This window comes from Macrotis lagotis, chromosome 5, assembly GCF_037893015.1.
Source record: "Macrotis lagotis isolate mMagLag1 chromosome 5, bilby.v1.9.chrom.fasta, whole genome shotgun sequence".
NCBI lineage: Eukaryota > Metazoa > Chordata > Mammalia > Peramelemorphia > Peramelidae > Macrotis > Macrotis lagotis.
The window spans coordinates 185,265,300-185,291,412 of record NC_133662.1 but is presented as its reverse complement, the minus strand read 5'-3'; the positions used below and the strand labels follow the sequence as shown (position 1 = coordinate 185,291,412).

At 34.1% G+C, this 26,113-nt stretch overlaps 1 protein-coding gene across 3 annotated transcripts in view; it reads left to right on the top strand.

Annotated features, from left to right (window-relative positions):
* Positions 1-26,113, top strand: part of RPS6KA2 (ribosomal protein S6 kinase A2) — a 455,741-nt gene that overhangs the window by 93,515 nt on the left and 336,113 nt on the right. The window contains exon 1 of one of the 3 annotated variants that reach the window (XM_074188017.1): positions 11,003-11,269. The exons of the other annotated variants lie outside the window; for them this stretch is intronic. Coding sequence (XP_074044118.1) covers positions 11,219-11,269 — 51 coding nt within the window. The 5' untranslated portion in view covers positions 11,003-11,218. Of the gene's footprint in view, positions 1-11,002; positions 11,270-26,113 lie in introns of those variants that run through there. 3 annotated transcript variants of the gene reach the window in all.

Here is a 26,113-nt window from a genome sequence, read left to right as displayed (position 1 = left end):
CGGCTTTCCTCAACATTTTGAGTGGGTTGTGATTACTGCCTGATCTGCCATGATACCCAATTTTCGAATGATTATTACGTAAGACATTTCTTCTAGGAAGTGTCATATCTGGAAGGTACACTTATTGATCCAACATCATGGGTGTTTGCCCAGGTTGTTTGCTGAAGAGAATTTGAATGCATGTAACAACAGAAAGAGCGTTAGGGTATTTTCAGCAGATGGATAACTTATCTGTGAATTTTAATGGAAATAATACCGTAAAAAGAACAGAAGAAAGAATACTATGGTTTTATTTCCATTAAAATTCACAGATAAGTTATCCACCTGCTGAAAATACCCTAACGCTCTTTCTGTTGTTACATGCATTCAAATTCTCTTCAGCAAACAACCTGGGCAAACACCCATGATGTTGAAAATAAAATTATATCAGGAGGAGGACGAATGGACATTCTTATCATCTATGATGATACATTGAAAATAAACTCCATCTTTTGAGATTATGTAAAATCATATCCATTTCAACATCAGTTTCAGAGGCAGAAGTCACTAATTCCATGCTAGAGAAGGGTTATGTAATACAATAAATTTCTGAGGGATGAAGAGGACCAACTGCTGGTAGTTGAACCTACTCACAGAACATATATAATATATATTCTATATAATGTATGGAATGAATATAAGTAGGTCAAACCTCCAAACTTTAGTGATACTTAAGGAAGGAATAAGATGATATTGACTGACACAGGGATGGATTGGGGAGGTTGCTTGTCTTACAACAAGGAGAAATTATTATTATACCTATACTCTAAAAAAGGAGCCCAGAAATTTCCTCTCCTACAGCCTGGACAGAATTTTTTAAACATGATGGGTTTGCTAGGAAGTGAGAACTATCCATATAGACAGATCAAAATACAAATATTTTCTTCCATTCTTTGGGGGCATAATTCCCCTATAATAATTCAGTCGGAGGTGAGGCTCACAATTTATATAGCGCAGAGGTCCAAATCTGGCTTGACTGCTAACTTCCCTTGAGCTGGAGTCTGGGACCTGGACTAGCTCCTCAGCATGAACACTGTTGATCCAGTTTCAATATCCAGTTTATCCAATTTAGGCTAGATCTCTGTGAGCTTGGCTAAAGTTAGACTCTCCTTCTAGAACAGAAAAGGTCAAGGAAATAAGGAGGACCTAGTTTCACCGACAATGCCTGGAAGAATCTCACTCCTCTAGATGCAAAATCCAAGCCAGGACGGATAGACATTCTGAAGATATCAATATTTCTAGCTTTGTAGCCAATGAAAAAGGCTTCTTACAATCACATGGCAGATCATGGCAAAATGTCCATAAATGCTCCAGTCCTGATAATTTTTACAGAAGCAGGTTCCTAATGTTATCCAAATGAATAATGCCATCTTAGTAAGTTGATGGGGATCTGCATATGCACCAGATCCTCATTACATACAAAAACTCACCTAGGGCAAATGATGATATTATCAATACTAGTAATGGTGGTTTCTGAAGATTTGTAAATGACCCACCAGGAGAAAGTAAACCTGGATTTGAGTCCCAGTTTATTTGTCCAAATCAATAACCTATATAGGCTGCTACTTCATCATCTGTTAATAGGACTGAATGAAATGATCACTAAGATTGATTCTTATTCTTAATCTTATGACCTTCTCCTGATTTTGTAGAGATTCCTCAAAAAGTATGAGTGCCCTTGCAGGAAAAGACAAAGACATCCAACAATTATTCAGTGAGGAGGCATGTTTATTACTCCATTGTCACTTGTGTGATCCATGCAGGTGTCTACTTTATGTTTGAGTGCTTAAATTTTTCAACATAAAATACAGGTGGCTTGGCACAGTGCATAAACAATTGTCTTAGGAGACAGGAAGAACTAGTTTCAAATTCTGCACTGATCCCCAACTGATTAAATCACCCTGGAAAAGTCATTTAATTTCTCAGTACTCTAAACAAGTCTTCAACACTATTCATTTCAAAAAAAGGTATATAGGTGGAAAGAATCTCTTCAGAGGGAATTCACTATACCAATAAAATAATATAGGCAGTTCAACTTTCATCCCTGACATTGCTACTATCCCCAAATGCATATTGTGATGTTAAAAGTACCAACATTAAGTTGGTGACGTTAAATTAGGGCATGCACCACCTGGTAAGCATCTTAGAGATTATTTACTATGACTACTTTGTCTTTTTTAAAAAAAGAAAAGAAGACCCAGAAAAGGAAAATGACTTGCCCATAACTGCATAGCAAATTATTAGAAGCATCAGCTTATAGAATCATAGAACCTCCTTTGGAAGAGACTTCAAGAAATAAGGTCTAAATCATGCCTAAATTGTGACCTCTACTAAAATATACCTGGTAAGCAGTTTTGAAGACTTCAAGTGAGAGATAGTCTGATATGCCTGAGTCAGTTTATTCTACTTTGGAACAGCCCTAATTATTAAAAAAAAAAAAAAAAACAACAAAGGGCAATTGGGTGGTTTAGGGGATATAGTGCTGAACCTGGAATCAGGAAGAATTGAGTTCAAATTCAACCTCAGACACTCATTAACTGTGTAACCCTGGGCAAGTCACGTGACCCTGTTGGTCTTGGCTTCTTCATCAGTAAAATGAGCTGGAAAACAAAATTGCATACTATTTCAGTATCATTGCCAAGAAAGCCCATAAGAAGTTATTAAGAGTTGGACATAACTGAAAACAATTTAATAACAACAAAAATTATTAGAAAGTTTTTCTTTACATCAGTATTCCATTAACTTCTTTTTACTGTTTGTTTTGTTTTTATTTCAAAATTTGTTTATTTATTTTCATGCATTTGTACATGCATTTTTTCCACGTTACAAAATTTTCCTCAGCCCTCCCTTCCCAACTCTCTCCCCTCATCAGGGAACAGTCAGGATAGCATTGTACATACATATTTTGTTAAACCTATCTACAAATTAGTAATTTGGGGGTATGAGGAATTAGGATTAAGGGAAAGAGATACATAAGAGATTCTTTTTATAAAGTGTTCATCAGATTGGGAAGGGTTGGGGGTTTTTTCCTGTGTCTTTTGTTTTGTTTTCATTAACTTCTCTGTGTCTCTACTAGGACTTAGTTCTACCCTCTGTGACCAGGCAAAGCCAATCAAATCTGTCTTCTAAACAATAGCCCTAATGACAGCTTTCATGAATCCTCCTCCATGATGCTTCTCCAGAACAACCATCCAAAACTCTTTGAACTGAGCTTCTAGGAAATCATCTCTCTAGTCCATAAGGATATTGCTCAATAAGAAACAAACAGCAAACATAAGAGATGTTTACGAATTTATAGAATTAGTGGTTTAACAGCTGTAATGGACCTTTGCTGGGTCATCGTCCATGGCATGTCAATTTTGAATTTACCCTTAAATTCTTTTCTAGTCCCTTTTTTTCCCTCCTCATATTTTCTTTCCTTATCCATTCATGAGCTTTAATTTATTCACTGCAGATGATCATAGATCTATTTAATTTGCCTTACTTTAAATTGTCTATTGAACATTTCAAACTGGATTTTCCATCAGCAGCTCTAACTTATTGTGCTCAAAACAAAATCCACTACCTCCTTTCCCATCCACTACCATGCTTATTCTGAAATTATTTCTTTCAAAGAGACAACCATTCTAAGTCACTGGGGTTCAAAATCTCACTGCCCTCCTTAACACTTCATGATCTTTTGCCTAACATTTCTAATCATTTGCCAAATCTTGTCCCTTTTATTTTTATGTAATTTTGCACAGCCTTCTTGTCTTTAACTTAAGACATGTTCCAGCCTGAGAGATGCACAAGACTGGTACATTCTTTTAGTTATTTATCTCTTTATTGGGTACAATTCAGTGGGAGAGTCATAAGGACAAAGCAAAAACAGATGTGGTGAATGGGGGAGGGAAGGTGAGATATAATTCAGAATTTCTGTGGAAATGGAATAGAGGATCAGGAAAGTCACTTTTGAAAAGAGTCAGCTGTTTGGACTGTGTGAAGTGCCCCTTCATTTGCTATACTAGCAAATGATATACATCATTATAATACACCAGTGGACCTAGCTGAATACTAGTCTCATGGGCCAAGAGAAACTCTTGTGGGGTTGGGGATGGAAGTAAGTTTCACTTGGGTAGGTTTGGGGTGATAATTTTTGGTTTAGTCTCTTTTAAGTTTGGGAAAAGTGCCTAAGGGTCTGAATGGACTTGGGTGGTGGTGGTGGGGGGTATATCTTCTGAAGCCATTCTCTAGAATTTTTTTTTCCAACTTTATATTAAGATATGCCCCTTTTCCTTCACCAAAATAATCAATACAACATTTCCTTTATCTCTTTTAATCATCTTTTTCTGGACCAATTCAATAACTTCAAATCTCTTTTCTTTATAATCCATCCTCCATATTGTTGCCAAAGAATTTTTTTAAAATATAGATACGACTGTTTCATCCCCTTGATCAACAAACTATAGCAGATTACTATTACTTCCAGTAGCATATAAAGTCCTTTACTGGACATCTAAAGTCTTTTTACAACTTTATCCCAGATTATTTTTCCAACACAATCATATGTCATGTCCCTTCATGTTCTCTATGGTCTAATAAACCTGACCTTATTGTGCCTGAGACAGGACAGTATATCTCTGCCCTTTGTGCATTTAGGTTGTCACTCATGCATGGAGTACACTCATCCTCACCTGTGCCTCTTAGGATCCCTGGTTTAGAATTTTCAGATAAAGAATCACTTTCTATATAAAGGTTTTCCTAATCTGACCAAGCTCCAAGTACTCCACATTGCCTGTTCCAGTTGCCATTGGAATATATTGTTTTCATCTACCCATTCCCCTTAGAGGCGGTCTTCACATGGTTGGAACAGATAAATCCCAACATATCCATCAGTTACCCTCAACTTTGTTTAGCTCATCTTTAGAGAGAGAATTTTGCCAGGAATGTGACCACTGTGCAAGCTACAGCTTTTTGGAGTCACAGGTGAGAGATGAGTGACAGGTAAATACTAAAAGTGAATGAGCAGTCCTGAAAAAAGGTTCAGCAAGCCCTCTTCCCATAATTCTTGGCCTTCCCAGAACACCCCAAAATGTTCAAAAATAAATAAATACAAAATACATACAAACTAATTGTGAGGGGGGGGAGCACATAGCAAGAGGGGAATCAGAGAAGCCTGGTGTAAGAAATATCTCAAGCTCAATTGTGAAGGAAGCTAGGTTATCATTGATAATTTACAAAATAAGTTATAGTCCTTTGTACCATCTATCTGATTTTTTGAAGGTCAAACTCCCATGCCAAATCATCCTTCTTCTTCTTAAATATTATATTAATAGTTCACATGGAGAAGAGAAAAGGGGTCTTTGTTTATGTCTTGATCGATTCACCCTTGACCCAGTTCTAAATAGCTATGTTGAGAAGAAATAAATAATTGCTTCACTGCCCTCTTTTATTGTGACCTTTTCCACACTGACAGTCAATCTTGTACTTCTAACTTCTTTTTTTTAATGGATTCTGAAAAGCTATTCAGGCTGTAGCAGGTTTCAAACAAGGTCTCCTCAATTTCTTTTTCTTTCTCTTTTGGGGGTTTTGAACAAATGCCTAAGAGGTCAGAGCAATGAACTAGCAAGAGTGAACAATTATGTTTTGAAATTACTATTGCCATTAAATATTACTTATAAAATAAATTAATCTGATTGATATAGTGAAATGCATGATACTTTACATCATAATAATGAAGCACCTATGGTAAGTGGTTCATATAAAAGGCAAAACATAATTATCAGTTGAAATCAAAGATTAGAAGACATGGAAAAAATGCCTTAGAGTTTAAGTTAAGTTGTCACTAATCCATTAGCAATTACCTTTGACACTGAATAAACTGGTGAATGGGATGGCTATGTCATTATGAGATTTTTAAAATCCTGTTTAGGTATGGGATTTTTGGTTTTTCTATCATCTGTATTTTAGATTTTTGTTTTTAATTCATTTATTATTTATTTTTATCACTCTTTTCTTTTTTAATTTTTGATACTTTTACTCTCTCCTATTCTTCCCTCACCTACTGAGAAGGAAAACTATATCAGATGTGTGAAATCATGTAAAACATATTTACACATTATTGAAACAAAGCATAAAAAAGATGAGGTTATATTTTATTTCCCACATAGAGTACATTAGTCCTAGAGGATAACATTTTTTTCATCATGAGTCCTTTGGGAATTGTCTTGGATCATTGTATGGATCAGAGTAGTAAAGTCTTTCACAGTTGATCACCATTGCAACACTGATGTTACTATTCACAATGGTCTCCAGGTTCTTGTCATGTTTTTCTGAATTGCCCCCTCCCCTCTGAATTATTTCTTTTAACATGATAGTACTCCAACACAATCATATGTCACACTTTCAGCCATTTCTTAAATGATGACCATCCCCTCAATTTCCAATTCTTTGCCACAACAAAAAAGATCTATAAATATTTCTGTACATGTAAATCCTTTCCCTTTTTCTTTTCTCTCTTTGGGCACAATTATTGTAATGTATTGCTGAATCATGAAATTTTATAACCATTTGGGCATAGTTCCATATTGTTTTTCATAATTCCCTACTCCGTTAAAAATTCATTATGGTATCTATTTTCCCTTATTTCTTCTAGCACTTGTCATTTCTGAGAGGGTGAGAGTATAGGAGGTGTTACCTCAGAGTTATTTGTTTTAATTTGCCTTTCTTTAATCAAAGGTGATTTAGAGTATTTTTTTAAAAATATGAATATAGGTAACTTTGATTTCTTCTTCTGAAAACTTTCCATATTCCTTAACCACTTATCAAATGTGACTCAGTTCCCTATAAATTTAAGAAATGAAACCTTTGTCAGAGAAAGTAAATAAATTTAATATTACTTCATTGTCTGTGGTAAATTTTAGGGAAATGTAGTTTCCCTAATTATCTCTTTTAATTAGGCCTGGTTTTGCCTTTTTTATTTTGCATGAGATTATGATTGCCACTATTGCCTTTCTTTACTTCAGCTGAAGCATAATGGATTTTGCTTAAACCCTTTATTTTAACTCTGTATGTCTTTCTTCTCTAGATCACAATGTAATTGTCTCCCTGATTATATCACTTTGAATAAGCTAGGTCCTTAATAAAATCCTTTGTTGGATTGAAATGAAAAAAAAATACTCTCTGATAGTCCTACTCATAAAATTCCCAAATCCCCAAAATATCCATTGCCTTATTTCTACCTCCTCCCCCTACCCAATTCCCCTTGTCCTATGCCAAGATGTTTCTTGGGTCCCTGACATTTTCCTCATCCTTCAATAATATACCTGTTTCCCTCTATTTTAAGAGCTTTTGAAGAACTATTGCTTCTTGCTTCTCAGTCCCTCCTCTTACCTTGGTGTCAGTAATATTAGAGATGGATAATGCTTGTGCTAACATAAGAGAAAGAGGTTGAAGACACTGAAAAAGTGAACTTGAAATGCTCCTGGTCTGATCTAACAAAGAAAGGAAGGGAATGACTTTTATCTAGGGGTTCTTTCTAACTCAGACTCCTTAATCAATCAATAGGCTTTTTAATTTACTCCTAAGGTTAAAAGTTGACAATGTCCATATCCAGAATAATTCCACTCAATTTCTTGATTCATGTCATATTAAAAAAAATGAAAGAGGAAAGGAAATTTTGCTATGAATATTATCCTTTTCAGGTTTAAATGATTAAATAATTTCTTGTGTGGCAGAGAAGTTAGGAATCCAGATAGCTATATATAAATGAGGAGAAAAAAAAACAAGCAGAAAGGGGAAAGGTGTAAATGCTGAGACTAACTTCTGCTAATACTACAATTTTCAAGATGGAGAAGGCCTGCCCTGTTTTGGATAAACAGAAGCAAGGAGAAAGAATTGATAGTTTAATGGCACAGACTAAGCCTCAAATTTATTTTAGATTTTTTTTTAGATTTTTCAAGGCAATGGGGTTAAGTGGCTTGCTCAAGGCCACACGGCTAGGTAATTATTAGGTATCTGAGGTCAGATTTGAACCCAGGTACTCCTGACTCTAAGGCCAGTGCTCTATCCACTGCGCCACCTATCTGCCCCCTCAAATTTATTTTAGAGAATGGTGAAGAAGCAACCTGAACCTGTAATTAATTTGTGGATACACTTGATATGAGAAATAGTAATAACCTTTTCCAAATTTTTAAAGGATAATGATTTAGAACTGAAGCACAGGACCTGAGAACTTCCAGAAAGAGAGAGAAAGAGAGAGAGAGAGAGAGAGAGAGAGAGAGAGAGAGAGAGAGAGAGAGAGAGCACTTCCATTCCATTCCCAACTCCACTGCTAACTCAAAGCATGACTTTGGGCAAATCATTTAACTTTTCTGGATTTGGATTTTTTCATTTTTTTTAATCCCTGAGCTGTATCTTTTTTAAGCTCCTGTCTCAATCTGAAATTCCATGAAGAGATTTCATTTCAACAAATGTGCATCTTAACTTTAGGTAAAAATAAGAGGTAATTTACTTTTTTTTAGTGTTTTTTCAAGGCAATGGTGTTAAGTGACTTTCCCAAGGTCACACAGATAGATAATTATTATGTGTCTGAAGCTGGATTTGAACTCAGGTACTCCTGACTCCAGGGCCAGTGCTCTATCTACTGCACCACCTAGCTGCCCTAAGAACACAATTCTTAAGGGATTATTGTTTCATCTGCTATGGAACTCTAGGATGAGAACTCCTTCTACCTAATAGATGATACTCAGATTCCAGTCAGCTATGACTTAATAGCCTCAGATGCTAAATAACTAAGTGACCCTGGACAAGTCACTTAACTCTCAGTTTCCTCATCTGTAAAATGAGCTGAAGAAGGAAATGGCAAACCACTATAGCATCTTTGCCAAGAACTCCAAATGGCACCACAAAGATTGAAACACAACTGAGATGACTGAACAACAACATATGTCTTAGGGAATTGTTAAGATACATAGAGGGTGAGTGACTTTACCGGAAGTGCCACATCTAGCAATTGTCAAAGGTAGGATTTGGATCCATACTTTCTATTCAACCTAGAACTCTATCAACTTTGCTGGACTGCCTCTTTAGAGAGAAAAAAAATAAAACATTAATAAAATATATTCCATTTCATAGACCTTAACTCCTAGTAGCGTTGCTATCAAAACCAGACAAATTGGTCAAGAACTTGTTCTCAGATTTCTTCCTCCACTAAACATTCTGGCACTATCCTCAACATCCATTGTGGATGGAAAGTCTATTTTCTTCCTAGGAAACTTAAGCAGAGCGGAGATTGCTGCTATTCTATACCCTAGTTGACTATCTTAAAACAGAAGAAAGCAGACCATCTCTGACTAAAACACTATTTAATTAGCAAATCAAATTCCCTTTGCAGGCCTCTGGATTTCCAAATAGCTACTAAAATCAATGTGTAGGAAGATTGGGCCAACTAACTTTCTGCAATGTCTATAAAAATACCTCTTATCCTTTTGTTGTGATTGTCATTTTAAATTTCTGACCAACATCATCTCAGACAAGGCAAGGTAGATTCATTTATTACTTTTCTCACTCAGTGGAATGGTGGGAATAATAATTAGTGGAGGGAAAAGACAGAGATAGAGAAAGAGTTTTAAAAGGTAAAGGACAAAGATGTTCTATAGATGGAAATGTTGAATGAGTTTTTAACTCTGCTACTCAGTAAGCCAGATGGATAAATTACGAGATCCCAGAAGTATGTCTGAGCATGGTAACTGGGTTCCCTATTAACTGCATTGCTATTATTTTCAGTGCTCCTCTATCATTTTACAGTTATTTGGAAAGATTATGAAGAAAGCCTCAGCATAACATAAATTTCTGACAGCTCTGTATTAAAAGTGTGAATATCACTCAAATAAAGAGTAATTTAATTGGTAAACTAATTCTCTTCAAAGATTAATGAGAAATATAGTTAGTAAAGTTTTTGTCTAGTGCCAAAGCAAAATTTTAAGAGGAGTATTATGAGTGGATTAGATTTCTAAACAGCTGAAGATCATACAAGGGACAATGGTTTGGTGAGTGTTAAGGAACAATCTGGAAATGTTTCAGTTGTGTCCAACTCTTTGTGAACCCATTTGAGATTTTCTTGGCAAAGACACTGGAATGGTTTGCTATTTCCTTCTCCAACTCATTTACAGATGAAGAAACTGAAACAAACAGGGTGAAATATTTGCCCATGGTCACACAGTAAGTGTCTGAAGTCAGATTTGAAGTCAGTTTTTCCTGACTCCATATCTGGCACTGTCCATGGCAACACCTAACTGCCCACAACTTGGAAATAAGGAATGAATAATTGTATCTGTGGCTTTTTGACTCATTGGTTGCATGACCTTAGGTAAATCACTTGAATTTTGTTTTATATGTTTTTATTGAGAATGTCATATGGTGGTCAAGATCACAAACTTAATGCAGAAAGGAATCATCTCATTTGATTTCTATTTCCACTCCCTACCACTCATTTGACAAATGAAGAAACTGTTGTCTAGAAAGCTGATTGGATTGTTTTGCTCAAGGTCCCATAGAACCAAAAATTAACAGTGACAGGAATCAAGTCCAAGTGCTCTCCAAAGCAAACAAATAATGTTTTCTAAAAAAGCCTTTAGAATTATTTTATAAATTCCAAATACTAATATTCAGCATTAATTTATTCAGGAGCATTATTCTGAACCCAGCCAGCAATACAAAATGACGGGGTCAGAAACTCTGAAAAACCGGAAAGGGTTCAAAGAGATATTACCTCACCATCTTAATTAAGACCTTCCTATTGGGTTTCCTTTCCCCTTCACCATTGTTTGTTGGAGTAGTACCATTGACCCTGGGCCTGATTCCTCTTGAGGGAATTAGAATGGTGGTATAACAGGTGGCAAATCTCATTGAACCTGCCATCCAACAGAAATAGCAGTTCCTATATTAGGTGAATGACCTTGAGATGTTTGATTAAATCATTCCCTGAAAGTGATACCAGCATACACAACAGACTTGCTGAGGAAATTCCCTCCGTTCTCAGGATGATCAAAGAGGAGAACTGGGAGGAGTGTTTACAGAAATTCACTTCAAAGATGGCTGGAATGAAGGAATGAAATACTTGATGAAGGAGTAAGATTTTTAATGCTAAAAGAGAGATTCTCTTTCCTTGGCCAAAACAGTCACTTCCAACTTAAATAATATGTTTTCCTTCTTCAGCCAAGTCTTCACTAAACTCTTTGGGGCACTGTTAGTAAGTACTGTTGTGTTTCTGTATTTTTCAAAACACTCAAGAGTGTCAGTTTGACCTTTTCACAAAAGGAAAAAATTTATTAATGCTTAAGAGTGTCTAAAATCTGTTTTTTAAAGTCAAATGCAAATGATATTTAAGTTGCCTTTCTTCATGGTAATAAGTGATTTTTAAAAACACACAGCCTTCTCTCTGCACATTTTGTCTTAATTTTGTTAATATAAGAAATCTACTAAAATGTGGAATGTAACTCTTCTACTTTGGAATATTCCCTTCTGTCTTGTTTTTCTTCTGTGTTTAGGAACAAACTTGCACTTTATTTGATTGTGTTTTCTTTTTACATGAGGACCTGTGAAATATTCATGTTCTGCCTAGTGTCTGCTCTGTCAAAATCTTATTTGATCTTGTTCTTGAGGAGACTGAGATCAGGATGCTATCTTTTACAACACACAGCTGATGCCCTTGTTCTAATAGTAAACAATTTATTTGAGAAGTTTACATTTGTAGCCTGTCATATTTTCCCTGGGCTTACCCATTTGTCTAGTCACACTTTAATACCATTCTAATGCAGACAGTATTTGAGATATGTTTTTGAGGTGGGGGTGGGAGAAAAGAGTATGAAATGTAGGAGAGATAGGGAACAGGTAGGCCTATTACTTTGTTGCAATAATTCCATTCTGGCTCAAACTTCAGACTTTTACTCCATATCTTTTTTCTTACTCTTATTTTTTCCCTTTTCTCTAAGATACAAGACTTCTCTTCTTCCTCCTTCCCAGCTGAAAGAACAGATAAGGGAGGGGAAATGGTCAGTTTAGAGACAAATATTCCGGTTCCTTTTTAAGTCCAAGGTATGCCAAGAACTTTGTTTTGGCCTTGGTATCCCTGGCATATAGACCAGTGCCTAGAGATTTGATAAATGCACATTGAATTGTATCAAGCCTCAGAAAAAAAATGTAATTTGACTACCTTTGATACAATCACAATACAACAAAAGCCTTTGTTAGAATGAAGTGTGACATAGGTAGACTTACGTGATGTCTCTCCTAATCATTGACATACACAGCACTGTTATTTTCTAGAACTTTCTCTCATACTAATGACTGAGTTCATTTAATTTTAATCTCAGAATTAGAAGGGAGGTCATCTAGTCAAATCCATATGTAAACAAAATTCTCTCTACATCCCTGAGAAGTCAGCTAGTATCTGCTTGAAGACATCCAGTGAGCTAGAATCATTATTCTTTCAGGCCCAGTCTATACAGAGTAAGAATGCTAGGAACTAGGTAGAAATATGGTCCTATTCTCATGAAACATGTTTAATGACATATATACACAATAAACTATAACACAAAATAATACAGGATGAATACAAGAAAGGTACAAAGTATTATATGAAGTCTTAGGAAAAGAAATTAATGAAGTCTTAGAGGAAGAGGTTATTAATGACTGGAGGATCACATAGGTCTTCTTGAAGGAGATGGAATTTGAGTGAGATTTCAAATTATATACAGGAATTCCAGAAGAGAGAGTGAGGAGAAACCCTTCCATGTTTAGAAAAATGAACAAAAGCATAGAGGTATTTCAGGAGACATATGTGAAAGAAAGAAAAAGCCTTTAACAAATGAAATCTTACCACGAATAAATTTTGTCCTTAATGCCCTTTGATATTTAAAAATCCAGTCACCGTTGTCACTTAATATATCAGATATCTCAGTTATTTCCGCTGCCAGTTAGTGCTACAGGGAAACATTATCCTAATCACAAGTTACACCCAAGTGACAGAATTTTTCCCCCACAGCTAATATAGAAGAGACAAAACAAATTTTAAGAAGCATCTAATTAACTGACTTCCTATAAGTCATATTGAACTATATTTAAGACATATTATTCAGGTCATAAATGGTATACTATGACATTTTAAAATATTTTTTCAATTTGTTTTAACAAAATCTTTAAAGATAAGAAATAAACCCAGAAACCATAAAGTACAATGCCCTTATTTTGCATATGATGAAACCAAGATGCAGAGAAAATGGGAAATTTGCTCAATAATGTAGTTTCTTAGTAGAAGACTTGGAACTTTTCAACTCAGTCATCATATTTTCAGAATGTTTTATGTACTGGTCAGTGAGTTAAGCCATGCAAAGATATAAATGACACTGAGCCTGCCCTCAAGGAATTTATAAGGTGCTTTTTGAATGAATACAAAATAATAATGAAGAAAATAAAATTTATATAACACTTTGAGATTTGCAAGGTTCATCACATGTGCTCCAGTCTTTCTTTTTCCTCCTTTCTTTCTCTTTCCTTCTTGCCTTCCTTTATTCCTCCCTTCTTCCCTTTCTATCTTCTTTTTTAACCAATTAATCAGACACAAAGATCATCCTTCCCAAATGACTGCCAACACAGATCATACTTTTGTTTAGTCTAAAATATCTTTCCCTATTCCTTGGATTATTTCAGTAATTGTGCTTTTCAAATATAGTTTTTTTTTTAGTTTGGGGAATTGATCTTATTTGATATTTAGTAATACTAACCTTTTCTGTTGTTCCTCATTTCTTGAACCAGGGGACCTAGAACATTTATCTATGAAAGACACATTAAAATTCTACAAAGACTTTCATAGAAACTGAAAAGGAAAAAAATGGAAGAAGAGATGCAATAAGTTCATTTCTTTTATATTTAAAGCATTTATTCATTAAATATATTTATTAAATGAATAAATGAAAAATGTTTATTATAATGTGAAGTACTGTGCACATTGCTGTGGATAACTTTTTTTAAAAAAAACAAGCAAAACAGATCCTATCCTATAGGATCTTTCCTTTAGATGAAAAAAAAATATATACCCTACTATAGGGAAGGTGAAATGGAGTAGTTAGGGAGGGAGAACTGGTTCCATCAATATATGGCAAAACCTCACCTCGCAGTATCCAGGCACCCCTCACACATGCCCTTTAATGAAAGGACTTGTACAATTTTTTTAAACCATTCAAACTTCTCATTTTATCTCCATTTTTGGTTAGTCCCTTATAGGACCTTGAATAGGTAAGAGAGAGTAAATTAATTAAATAGTTTCCTAAGAACCCATGCTTTAGGTTAATCTTCTAAGAAGAAGTGTTTCTGCATATGTGTTTATAAAGAACTTTGAGCTTAAAGAATTGTACAGGATTACCTGAATATTAAAACATGTGAGACTTAGGCCATTTCCTTTGGTCTAGTCTCTGAATATTTCTAGCATAGAGGTTCTTTGATTATTCATTGACAATCAAGAGACCTTAGATTTTTACACAGATATTAGTTAAAGACATCCCTGCAGAAAGTCAAGAGGAGAGAAGAAATATCACTATCACATTTTGATGACAATGGCAGCAAAAGCAAAGCCTAGAGCAGACATCCTTTGTTGAAAAGTAGGTCATTCTAAAGAAACAGTTTGAGGTGAAATGTCAGCCAATGAAGCGAGTCCTAATTATGTAGTAATGTCTGAAAAGAAGAGGATTATTTATGATTAGGAAACATAATAACCCTTTTCTTGAAAAGAGGAATTATCCAGGAGATAGGAGTTGGAGCATCATATGTATGTCAGGGAGACTTGGCAGCTTAATATGAGATTAAGATGTGAATTGACAGGCATATTGTTTTGTCCCAGATGGAGAGAAGCCCTTTCTTTTTCATTATATGTTGGTCACTAGCTTCTGTTGACAGTTACTAACTCTTGTATAGCACAAAAGCAATGGTCATATACTATATTTTTAACATGAATAAATTTGGAGCAGGGGAGGGATTCCATTGTGGGGTTTGGTAGATAATTGAAAAGGAGAGCTATAGAGATAAGAATGAAAGAAGGATGTTGGTGACTGAAAACAGTTCAAGTTAAACATTCAGAAGATTTTTCATAACAATTTGGTTGTCATTTTAGAGCTTTTCTTTTTTGTTGTTATTAAGTTATTCAGTTGTATCTGTCTCTTCTTAGCAAATATACTAGAGTAGTTAGCCATTTGCTTCTCCAGCATGTCCCCATTGTACAGATTAGGAACTAAGGCAAATAATGATTAAGTGACTTGCCTAAAGTCACATAGCTAGTAAGTTTGTGTTCAAAGTACGCAAAGTACAAGCTTGAACTCAAATCTTCCCAACCCCAGGCTCAGTGTATCACCTAGCCCCTTTTCTTTTTTTTCAAGGGTACTAATATGAAGTCCAAGAACTTGAGTTTTTAAAAATATTTTTATAACTTTCTTTCAATATAATTGGTTTCCTCTCTAAACTTCTGACTTTTATTTTATGCATTTAAAAACATTATTCAGAGAAGAGGTTCAAAGACATCGTGAGATGGTCAATGGTTACATGTTACATAAAAGGTTAAGAACCCCTGCTTTACTTCATTTTTCTGTGACACATGGGAGGAGAATCTTGGCGGCTACTTCTACTACAATTACTACTACTACTACTACTGCTACTACTACTACTACCACCACTACTACTGCTATTACTACTACTACTACTACTACTACTACTGCTGCTGCTGCTGCTGCTGCTGCTGCTACAAACTACCATATCCTTAGAGTACTTCTATTCTGTTCAATGATTTTCAAAGTTATTTTTATTTATTGTGCTAAACATTTCCCAGTGACCTGTAAAAATATTTTTAATTTTTAATTCCAAATTCTCTCCCTCCCTCATTCTCCTCTGTGCTTGAGGTCAGCAATTTGATATCAATTATATATGTGAATTATGAAAAACATTTCCATACTAGTCATGTTGTGAAAGAAACTTTAAAGCAAAATTTAAGCAAACTAAAACAATAAGAATAAAGTTTTTTAAGTATCTTTACTCTGCATTCAGAATTCATTAGTTCTCTCTCTGAAGGTGGAGAGCATTTTTCAATGTGGGTCCTTTGGAGATGTTTTGGATCATTATCTTGATTATAATAGTTGAGTTTTTCACAATTGATCATCCTTTTAATATCACTGTTACAATGTTATAATTTGTATATAATTTTCTTCTAGTTCTGCTCATTTCACTTTACATCAGTTCACAGAAGTCTTCCCAGGTTTTTTGGAACCAATCTGCTAATTATTTCTTCTAGAATAATAAAATTTCCTGACAATCATATCCCATAACATATTCAGCCATTCTCCCTAATAGACATCCTCTTGATTTCCATTTCTTTGCCACAACAAACAAAGCTACTAGGAATATTTTGTTGTTTTTTTTTTTTTTTGCAAGGCAATGGGGTTAAGTGACTTACCCAAGTTCACACAGTTTGGTAATTATTAATTATCTGAGGTCAGATTTGAACTCAGGTCCTCCTGATTCCAGTGTCTTTGCTCTATCCACTGTACCACCTAGCCACCCCTACTAGGAATACAAATTTTGTATTTTGTACAAATAATTTCTTTTCCCTTTTCTCTGATCACTTTGGTATACAAATCTGGTAATTTTTTTTTTTTGCTGGGTCAAAGCATATACACAGTTTTATACTCCTTTGGACATTATTCCAATTACAATGGTTAGACCAATTCACAATTCTGCCAAAAGTGCATTAGTGTCCCATTTTCCCACATCTCTTCTAACATTAGTTATTTCCCTTTTGTATCATTCACCAGTCTGATGAGGTATCTCAGAGTTATTTCAATTTGCATTTCTCTGGTCAATAGTGATTTAGAACATTTTTATATGCTTGTTGATAGTTTTGATTTCTTTTTCTCAAAACTATCTGTTCATATTCTTTGATCATGTATCAACTACAGAATAGCTCTAATTTTCTTTATAAATTTGGCTTAATCCTCTATATGCTTGAGAAATGAAAATTTTATCAGGGAATTTTGCTTTAAAAATTTTTTCCACTTTCCTTTTCTCCCCCTCTAATTTTGGCTATATTTGTTTTGTTTATACAAAAGATTTTTAGTTTCATGTAATCAAAATCATCTATTTTACTTTTCATAAACCTCTTTATCTCTTATTTGATCTTATACTCTTCCTTTATTCATAGATCTGATAGATGTTTTTGTTCTCCTAATTTTCTTATGGTATCACCCTTTATGTATAAATCATGTATCCATTTTGGCATTATCTTGGATTAGAATGGGAGATATTGATCCATACCTAAGTTTTTACAAACTGTTTTCCAGTTTATCCAGAATTTTTTGTCAAAAATAGAGTTCTTACACTGAAAGTATGGAACTTTTGGTTTATCAAATATTATATTACTATGGTATTTACTATTGTTTATTAAGTGCCTAATCTGTTCCACTAGTCCATGACTATTTCTTTTGATTTTTTTTGTTCTTCCAGATGAATTTTGTTACTAGTTTTTCTAATTGTGTAAAATAATTCTTTAGTAGTTTGATTGGTATAATACTGAACATGTAAATTAACTTATATGGGACTATCATTTTTATTATATTGAGTTGACCTACACATGATTCATTAATATTTCTTCCATTTTTGAGATATGCCTTTATTTGTGTGAAAAATGTTTTTTTAATTGTGTTCACATAATCCTTGGGTTTGTCTTATCTGGTAGATTCCCAAGTATTTTAAACTATCTAAAGTTATTTCAAGTAAAATTTCTCTATTTCCTGCATCTGGATGTTGTTGGTAGTAGATGGAAGGGCTAACAATTTATGTGGGTTTATTTTATATCCTGAAACTTTTCTGGAGTTGTTTCAACTAGTTTTTAGCTGATTCTCTAGGGTTCTCTAAATATACCATTATGTATTCTGCAAAGAGTAAAAGTGTTGTCTTTTCATTGCCTATTTTTATTCTTTCAATTTCTTTTACTTATCTTTTAGCTAAAGTTATTATTGCTTTTACAATATTGAATAATAGTGATGACACTAGATAGTTTTGTTTCACTCCTGATCTTACTGGGAAGGCTTCAAGTTTATCTCCTTTACAGATAATGTTTTCTAATAGTTTTAGATGGATAAAATTTATTACTTTTAAGAAAGACTCCATTGACTCCTTTGCTTCTAGTGCTTTAAATAAGAATACGTATTGTATTTCATCTAAGACTTTTTCTGCATATAATGCTATAATATGATTTTTGTTGTTTTTGTTATGGACAATTATGCTGATAATTTTCCTAATATTGAACCAGCTGTGATTTGTGATAAATCACACACTTGATCATTATGTGTGATCTTTATGTTATATTGCTGTAATCTCCTTGTTAGTATTTATTTAAAATTAGTTCATCAATATTTATTAGGGGAAATTGGTCTGTAGTTTTCTTTTTCTGCTTTTACTCCCCCCCCCCCCATTTTAGGAATTAAATTAAGAATTCTTTATCTGTTTTTATTTAGTATACTAAATCCTTAAATAGTAAAATTCACTTGTAAATTCATGTGATCTTGGAGAATGTTTTCTTAGAGAGCTCACTGATGGGGAGGGTGCAATTTCTTTTTCTAAGCTAAGATTATTTAAGTATTCTATTTCCTCTTCTATTAATTTGTTCAATTTATATTTTTATAAATATTCATATATTTCACTTAGATTGTCAGTTTTACTGGCATGTAATTGGGCAAAATAAGTCCTAATTGCTATTTTCATTTGATTGTTGTTATGAATCTTTTTTCATTTTTTGATATTAGTAATTTGATTTTATTCATTTAACTCAAATAAACCAATATTCTATCCACTTTATTGTGTTTTTTCTCATAAAAACCAGTTTCTATTTTTATTATTAGTTCAGCCTTTTTAAAACTTTCAATTTTATGGAACTTTCCTTTGATTTCCAGAATTTACAGTTTGGTATTTAATTGAAGATTCTTAATTTTTTCCATGTTTTTTATCAGTCCAATTTGCTGATCTGTTCTTTCTCTCTTTAATTTATGTATGCTTTTATAAAATTTCCCCTAAGTACTGCTTTGACTGCATCCCACAAATTTTGGAATGTTGACTCAAGTTGTCATTCTTTTTTTAATGAAAATATTAATTGCTCCTAAAGATTTGTACTTCAACACATTCATTCTTTAGCATTATTTAGTTTAACTTCAAAGTTATGTTTCATGCTCAGTGATTTTTTTTAAACACATTGTTATGGGGTTCAGAAAGGTTAGAATTGGATCTCTATTCATTTTCACACAATGTTTTTTCTGTAACAAAGTTGTCTCTCATTCTCTTTTAAGAAAATAGGCTTTTTTAATCTATAAACTGTAATAAATCTATCTTGGGCAGCTAGGTGGTACATTGTCTAGAGCACCTGCCCTATTGTCAGGACCTGAGTTCAGACACTTACTAATTAATTACCTAGCTGTATGACCTTGAGCAAGTCATTTAACCCCATTGCAAAAGCAAAAACAAAAAGCCTATGACTAAAAATTTATCTTAAGTATATTCTTTTTAGGATATATTCAGCTTAGACCTTTTACTTTTCATTCCATTAGATCTGTGTTTCTCAGGTACTAGTGGGAAAGTTGGGTCAAGGTCAAATGACCATTGTGTTCAATTGAAGAAACTATGATCCATGCTTCTTGTGCTTCCTAATTCTTGCACTGAACATATCTCTTCCACCTATTTATCCCTGACCTCGTTCTAGAACCAACAGTACTAAATCCTTTTGGATTTCATAGAAGTCCTTTTCTTCTATTGTGAAATATGACTCTTCCAGCCTTGGCCTGATATTTGGTAGCATTTCAACCAGTAGCTTTAGAATTTTTGATTTTTATATTTTTATTACAATTTGGTTTAAGTAGAAGGAGCACTAGACTGAGAATCAGATCTAGATTCTTGTTCCAATTCTGTCATATCTGTGTGATATACTCAATATGATAAATAAATTTAACAGAATAATCCATTTTAAAAGGCTGAGAATCACTGTTACAATCCTAAACTGAGTCATAACTAGGGTGTGGCAATATGACCTGGAATCCAGAGCACTTTCAGAAAATATAATCTTTTGTCAATATTCTTATTACCTAGTTAGCTAGAATAATTAAAATAGGAAGCTGCCAGATAGTGTCTTGCTTTTTTTATCTAACAACTTAGTCTATATATAAAAATTACCATTTATGACTCTGACTTTCATTGAGATAAATAAAAAATGCATTTGTATGAGTCTATAGTTTTTTCAAAGATCCACATAACTGTTATATATTTTATGTCAAAAACATGCTCCCAGAAGCCATATTTCTTTTTTTTTAGGTTTTTGTAAGGCAGTGGGGTTAAATAGCTTGCCCACACATAGCTAGGTCATTATTAAGTGTCTGAGGTCGGATCTGAACTCAGATGCTCCTTACTCCAGGGCCGGTGCTCTATCTACTGAGCCACCTAGCCGCCCCCAGAAGTCATATTTCTGATGAAACAATTTTGTACTGTGATCAAAGTATTGGTTAAAATGTGTTGCAAGCAATTTTGTCTTCAGATTCAAGTCTAAATCCCTTTAGATGCTTCTCCTGTGCAAATATGTACCTATTCTCAGTCCTGCCCCTAATCTTTCCAGGTAGCTAGCAGCAATCCTCTATATCCACACTCCAAACTTTTTCCATTTTTTTACCCTCTCTTACCATCAATGCTTACTGATCCTTTGATACTGACAAAGAAACTCTTTCCTAGGTAATAACTAAATGATATAATCAAGCATTCAGTATTGATGGGTTAATTCATTTTTTTAACCAGTGCTATTCTTTTTACTAGAATTCTTTTTAAAGATAATTCCTTGTTCTAAAATTAGGGCCTTGGAACAATTGGCAATTTAAGCACTGAGATAGGCTATGACAATATAAGGGAAATAGGAAGAGAATTTTGGGAAATGTAGAAGGGTAGTGAAAACAGTAGAGAAGGGTGCCCATGCATTAAGCCAGTATTTAAAGAACTCATTATGGAATGATGTGCACATGAGTTGTCAAAAGTATTATTGGAGGTTCTAGTAGACATTTTTTTTATTTGGTATCATTTAATTTAAAAATTCTACAAGTTTGATATTCAAAATAGTAAAGGAAAACTTTACAAGCCATGTACTAAGCAAATAAAAATGATTAGATTTATACAATTCAAATATTCCAGCAAACCACTCAATGAAAAAGTGAACTTGGTAAATGCTAATGTGTTCTTCTACTTGAATTTCTCCAACATCTTATTCTTATCTCTAGCCCATTCTCACCTGTTCCATGGACCTTACCTCTATCTTTCCCCTAACCTCCACCATTTTTGTAGAGTAACAAGTCTGCTATTTTCTTTAAAAGGTTAAAAGTGATTTCCCCATGGTTATTTTAAATAACAAAAATGATCATGATATCATGGATTATTTATAAAAATCTTTATATTATTAAGACCTACCTACATAGGGAGAATAGAATTTACAGTTAGATGAGATTTTAAAGATCATAAAAAATTTTGGAGCAGACTATCATGGGACCAGGATTCAAATCCAGGTCTTCTGATATCAGTTTCACACTTTTACAATTATACCACATGGCTGCTTAGTATATACTTTCCTGTTCATTATACCATTTAATACATCTGATTACCTAGCAAATGTCAGAAAATTAAAAGAAAATGGAAAAAAGGAAAGACTAGAAAAGGGCAAATGGGGCCTACAAATTAGAACCAGTAATTCTGGCTTTGGTTCCTGGAAAAATTTTAGTTTGCACTATTAAAGAAATTGTTAGAGATTGTATAGAAAAGGAAATAGTGTTCACAAAGAGCCAATTAGCATGTCTTCATCAAGAATGTCACATTCCCATTTTTAATGGGATCAACAGGATAATAGATCTAAGAGAATTCCATAGACATAATTCACCAACATTTTAGAAAAACATTTGACAAAGCCTCTCATAATGTTCTTATGAATAAGTTGGAGTAGTATAGACTAGGTAACATTGATATCAGATAAATTTTGAATCGGTTGAATGACTAGACCTCGAGTGGTTCAGAGTGAATAGGGCTTAAGTAGGGAATTTGTTTTTGACATGTATTGGCTAACATTTTTGTCACTGACTTGGAAAAATACATATTTGGAACGCTTTTGAGATTTGCAGATGTCACGAAACTTGAAATATTGGCCAATGTGTTTAGAGAGAGAGAGAGATCATGATTCAAAAAAATCTCAATAAGATAAATACTAATTGAGATGAATATATATGTTTTATACTAAGGTTCAAAAAATAAATATCAGAAGTACAAGTTGTGGGAGATGTGACTACATGGTAGATCATCTAATCAAAAGGTACTATAGACAATTTTACTTAAATGCAAGCCCAGATGAGTCAACATCTGAACTTGAATGATATAAAATCTAAAACAAGAAATTGTCCTATAGTTTTTCCTGGTTAAATTACACAAAGATAGTTGTGTTCAGTTTTGGACACTTTGTTTTAGAAAGAACATAGATAAATTTAAGAGCATTTAAGTCACATGTTTCAACTTCATAATATAATGAAGGACCTCAAGATCATGCCATATAAAGATTAAATGAAAAGATGAAGATGTTAACTGGGAGTTATAAAATTGAAGGAAACAGAGAAATATAGGATTCTAGCTTTTGAGCTGGATGGCCCCTCAGAAGTCCTCTTTTTTTTATAGATAATGAAATTCAGACCCAGAGACTGCTACCAACTGGCCCAAAGTCATATAGATAGTAAATAACAGAACCAGGATTCAGACTCAGGTTTCTATGGTTTCAAGTCCATCGCTTCTTCAGCTATACAGGTTGTTTTAAAATATTTAAATGGAGGTCAGTTATGTGGATGAAGAAATGATTTGCTTTGCTTGCCATCCCCAGATGTCAACCAATATAAATATATATATATATATATATATATATATATATATATATATATATAATTTTAAAAAATGCTTCCTAAAAATTAAAGTTAACTGAAAGTTTGAGATATCTTGGAAGATTCTGTAGACTCTTTGACTAAATGTCTTTAAGCAAAGGCTAGATGATGATTTGTGGGAGATATCACAGAGAGGAGTCATGATTAGGGAACAGGTGACTTCTGAGATTTCTTATGTCTCTGATATTTGGTGTTTCTGTGATCCTTCTAGCAATCCTTGGAAGTAAGTAGGACAGGGATTATCTCCATTTGACAGATGATGTGACTGAGGCAGAAGGATACATTAACCTGACCAAGTTCAAACAATTTTTATATTAAACCATTACTTTTCTAGGTCTCTGACAGGAATGCTACATTTTAACAAATGTTGGCATTTTATTAAGGCCAGTTTTCAATTCAGGTTGGTTGTAGAAGAAACTAACTTTGAAATCTCTTCAAGAAATTATCTCTCCTCTTTGACCTCATCATATCATATTTTGTTCAATTTGGTACTAACTGTTCCCTGGAAAATTCTAAATTCTGTTTTTTTCTCTTAGTGGAAGTCAAGTCACATGCTTTAACTTGATGGTTTTAATTAGTTATGTTGAACTTGGAGTCAGAGAATTAGATTTCAAATCTCAGCTCCTCTCCTTCTAAAGAATGATTTGAAACTACATGCAGGCCATTATTAGGATATTTATTAGTTTCATAATTGAATTCATCTGCTGAATGGAATTTAACAAATTTAGTATGTATAGGGAACAATGATAGGTGCTAGAGATATAAAAACAAGAAGAAGAAGGAGGAGAAGGAAGAAAGAAGGAGGAAGAAGGAGGAGGAAGAAGAAAGAAGGAGGAAGAAGAAAGAAGGAGGAGGAAGAAAGAAGGAGGAAGAGGAGGAGGAGGAGGAGACAACCCAGTAACAACAATCATCAGGTTCTGCCCTAAGGAATTTATTGGAGCAAAGGAATGGGACATTTTAAGAGAATATAAAATATATAAGAAATGATTTTAAGAGGAAACTGTATTAATAATTGGTGGGGAGGGGAGAGAGGAGAGTTGATACAGGAGGGTAGGAAGTATCTGGAAAGGTCTCTTGTAGAAAGTGATTACTGAGTTGGACTTTAAAAGAAGTCACAAATTCTAAAATACAGAGAAAAGGAAAGAGACCTTTTCAGACTTGCTTCATTAGTTGGAGGGGAAGTTGCATGTTGAAAACTCACCTAAAGCTGTTTGTAGAATTTCCTTATTCTGGGGGTGGCTAGGTGGCACTGGGGCAGCTAGGTGGAGCAGTGGATAGAACACCGGCCCAGCAGTCAGGAGTACCTGAGTCCAAATGTGGCCTCAGACACTTAATAATTACTTAGCTGTGTGGCCTTGGGCAAGCCACTTAACTCCATTGCCTTACAAAAACCTAAAAAAAAATTTCCTTATTCTGTCAGGAACACATTGTCCATAAGTTGATTTAATGAAACTACAAGGCCATGCCACAACAATTATTTTGGACAGATTATTTCTCAAGCTGCTTATAGCATTTTGGAGGGATGGGGTAGGTGAGGCAATTGAAGTTAAGTGATTTACCTAGGATCAAATAGGTAGTAAATGAGAATTGTCTAAGGCCGGATTTGAACTCTGGTCCTTCTGATTTCAGGGTGGTGTCTATTCACTGTGCCATCTAGGAGACCATATAACAATTCTTCAAAATAAGAATCATGAGCTACCAAAAAAATGTATATTTTGAAAGTCTATCAGAAAAAATAAAAGTGTATCAGCTTGCAACAAATTTTACTAGCTCTCAAAATCCTCCCCAGCAGTTTCTCCCTTTATTAATGTCTCTGTGTTCATTCATCTGCTAGAAATGAGCATAGGTAGCCTGAAGATATACATTAACTTTGCTGCAGGTCATCTTTTCATTCTTTCCCCCAATTTTTAATGCCTGGAGCCAAAATTCTTTTAGAATAATCCTAAATTCTCTTAGCCCCTGAGCAGATGGAATCCATACTAATTTACTTTTTTTTAAAAAAAATGATATATTGCAAATGAAATATGGTATATATGTTATATATTACAAATAATTATGACCCTTTGTTCCATGTGTATCATTCTCAAGTCAAGTGGTTCATTATAACAAAAGAATACTTATCTCTCCTTCATCCCTTTTTTTTAACATTCTAGATCTCTCCAGAAGATTCCATATTCCTGGTTACTCGCTTCGGTATTTCCTACTCTCTAATCACTAGCCCTGTTAAACCATCTTCTTTTTCCATAGTATCTCTTTCATGTCCTCCTATTTCCATTACTCAGTCATTTCTCTTCCATTCAGTTTCCCTCAATCCATTAATATTACCTATACTGGATGATTAAAGCTTAAGCCAGTAAAGCTTAAAACTGCATGAAGATTTTTGGGATAGTGTATAATACTGTGACCTTCAGATTTTCAGGTCACTCTCATTTCTCTCAAGAAGTTTAGTATGTGTTTTTCTTTCTGTCCCCAATCTTTCCCCTCATAATTAGGAATTTGCATAGACCTACTGCTGTCCAACCAAACTATAGTCTTCCCACAATTTATCAACTTTTTAAAGTCACATGACTTATATCCTTACTCAACATTAGCTTTCCTTAGGGATAAACCTTAGATCTTACCATCACCCATAAGATATTAATCTTTTGTTCTTTCATTTATTCTTCTGACTTTTTCTGACTTTACCTCTTCATCCCACCCTATTCTCCCAGTTCATCAGCTCTTGTACATTCTTACAACTTTCTTGGAAGACAAGTAATTCAATTAAATATTATCTTATTCTTTGCTTCATAGAAGCATAAAACTCTAAATGTAAAACTGGAAAGGTCTGCAAAGGTCATCTAGAGCACCCCTCTCATTTTATACAAAAGGAAACCTAGACCCAGAAAGAACTGACCTGACCTGTCATAAGTAATAAAGGGTCATAAGCAAATGTCAAAGTTGGAATTTGAACCCGTTCCTAGATTTCAATCAGTGTTCTTCCTATTGAATAGTGCTTTCTTCCTCCCTGTTATCCTTCTCTAATTCATGTCCTCCTAATGCTCAACTCTGGATCACTCCAATCA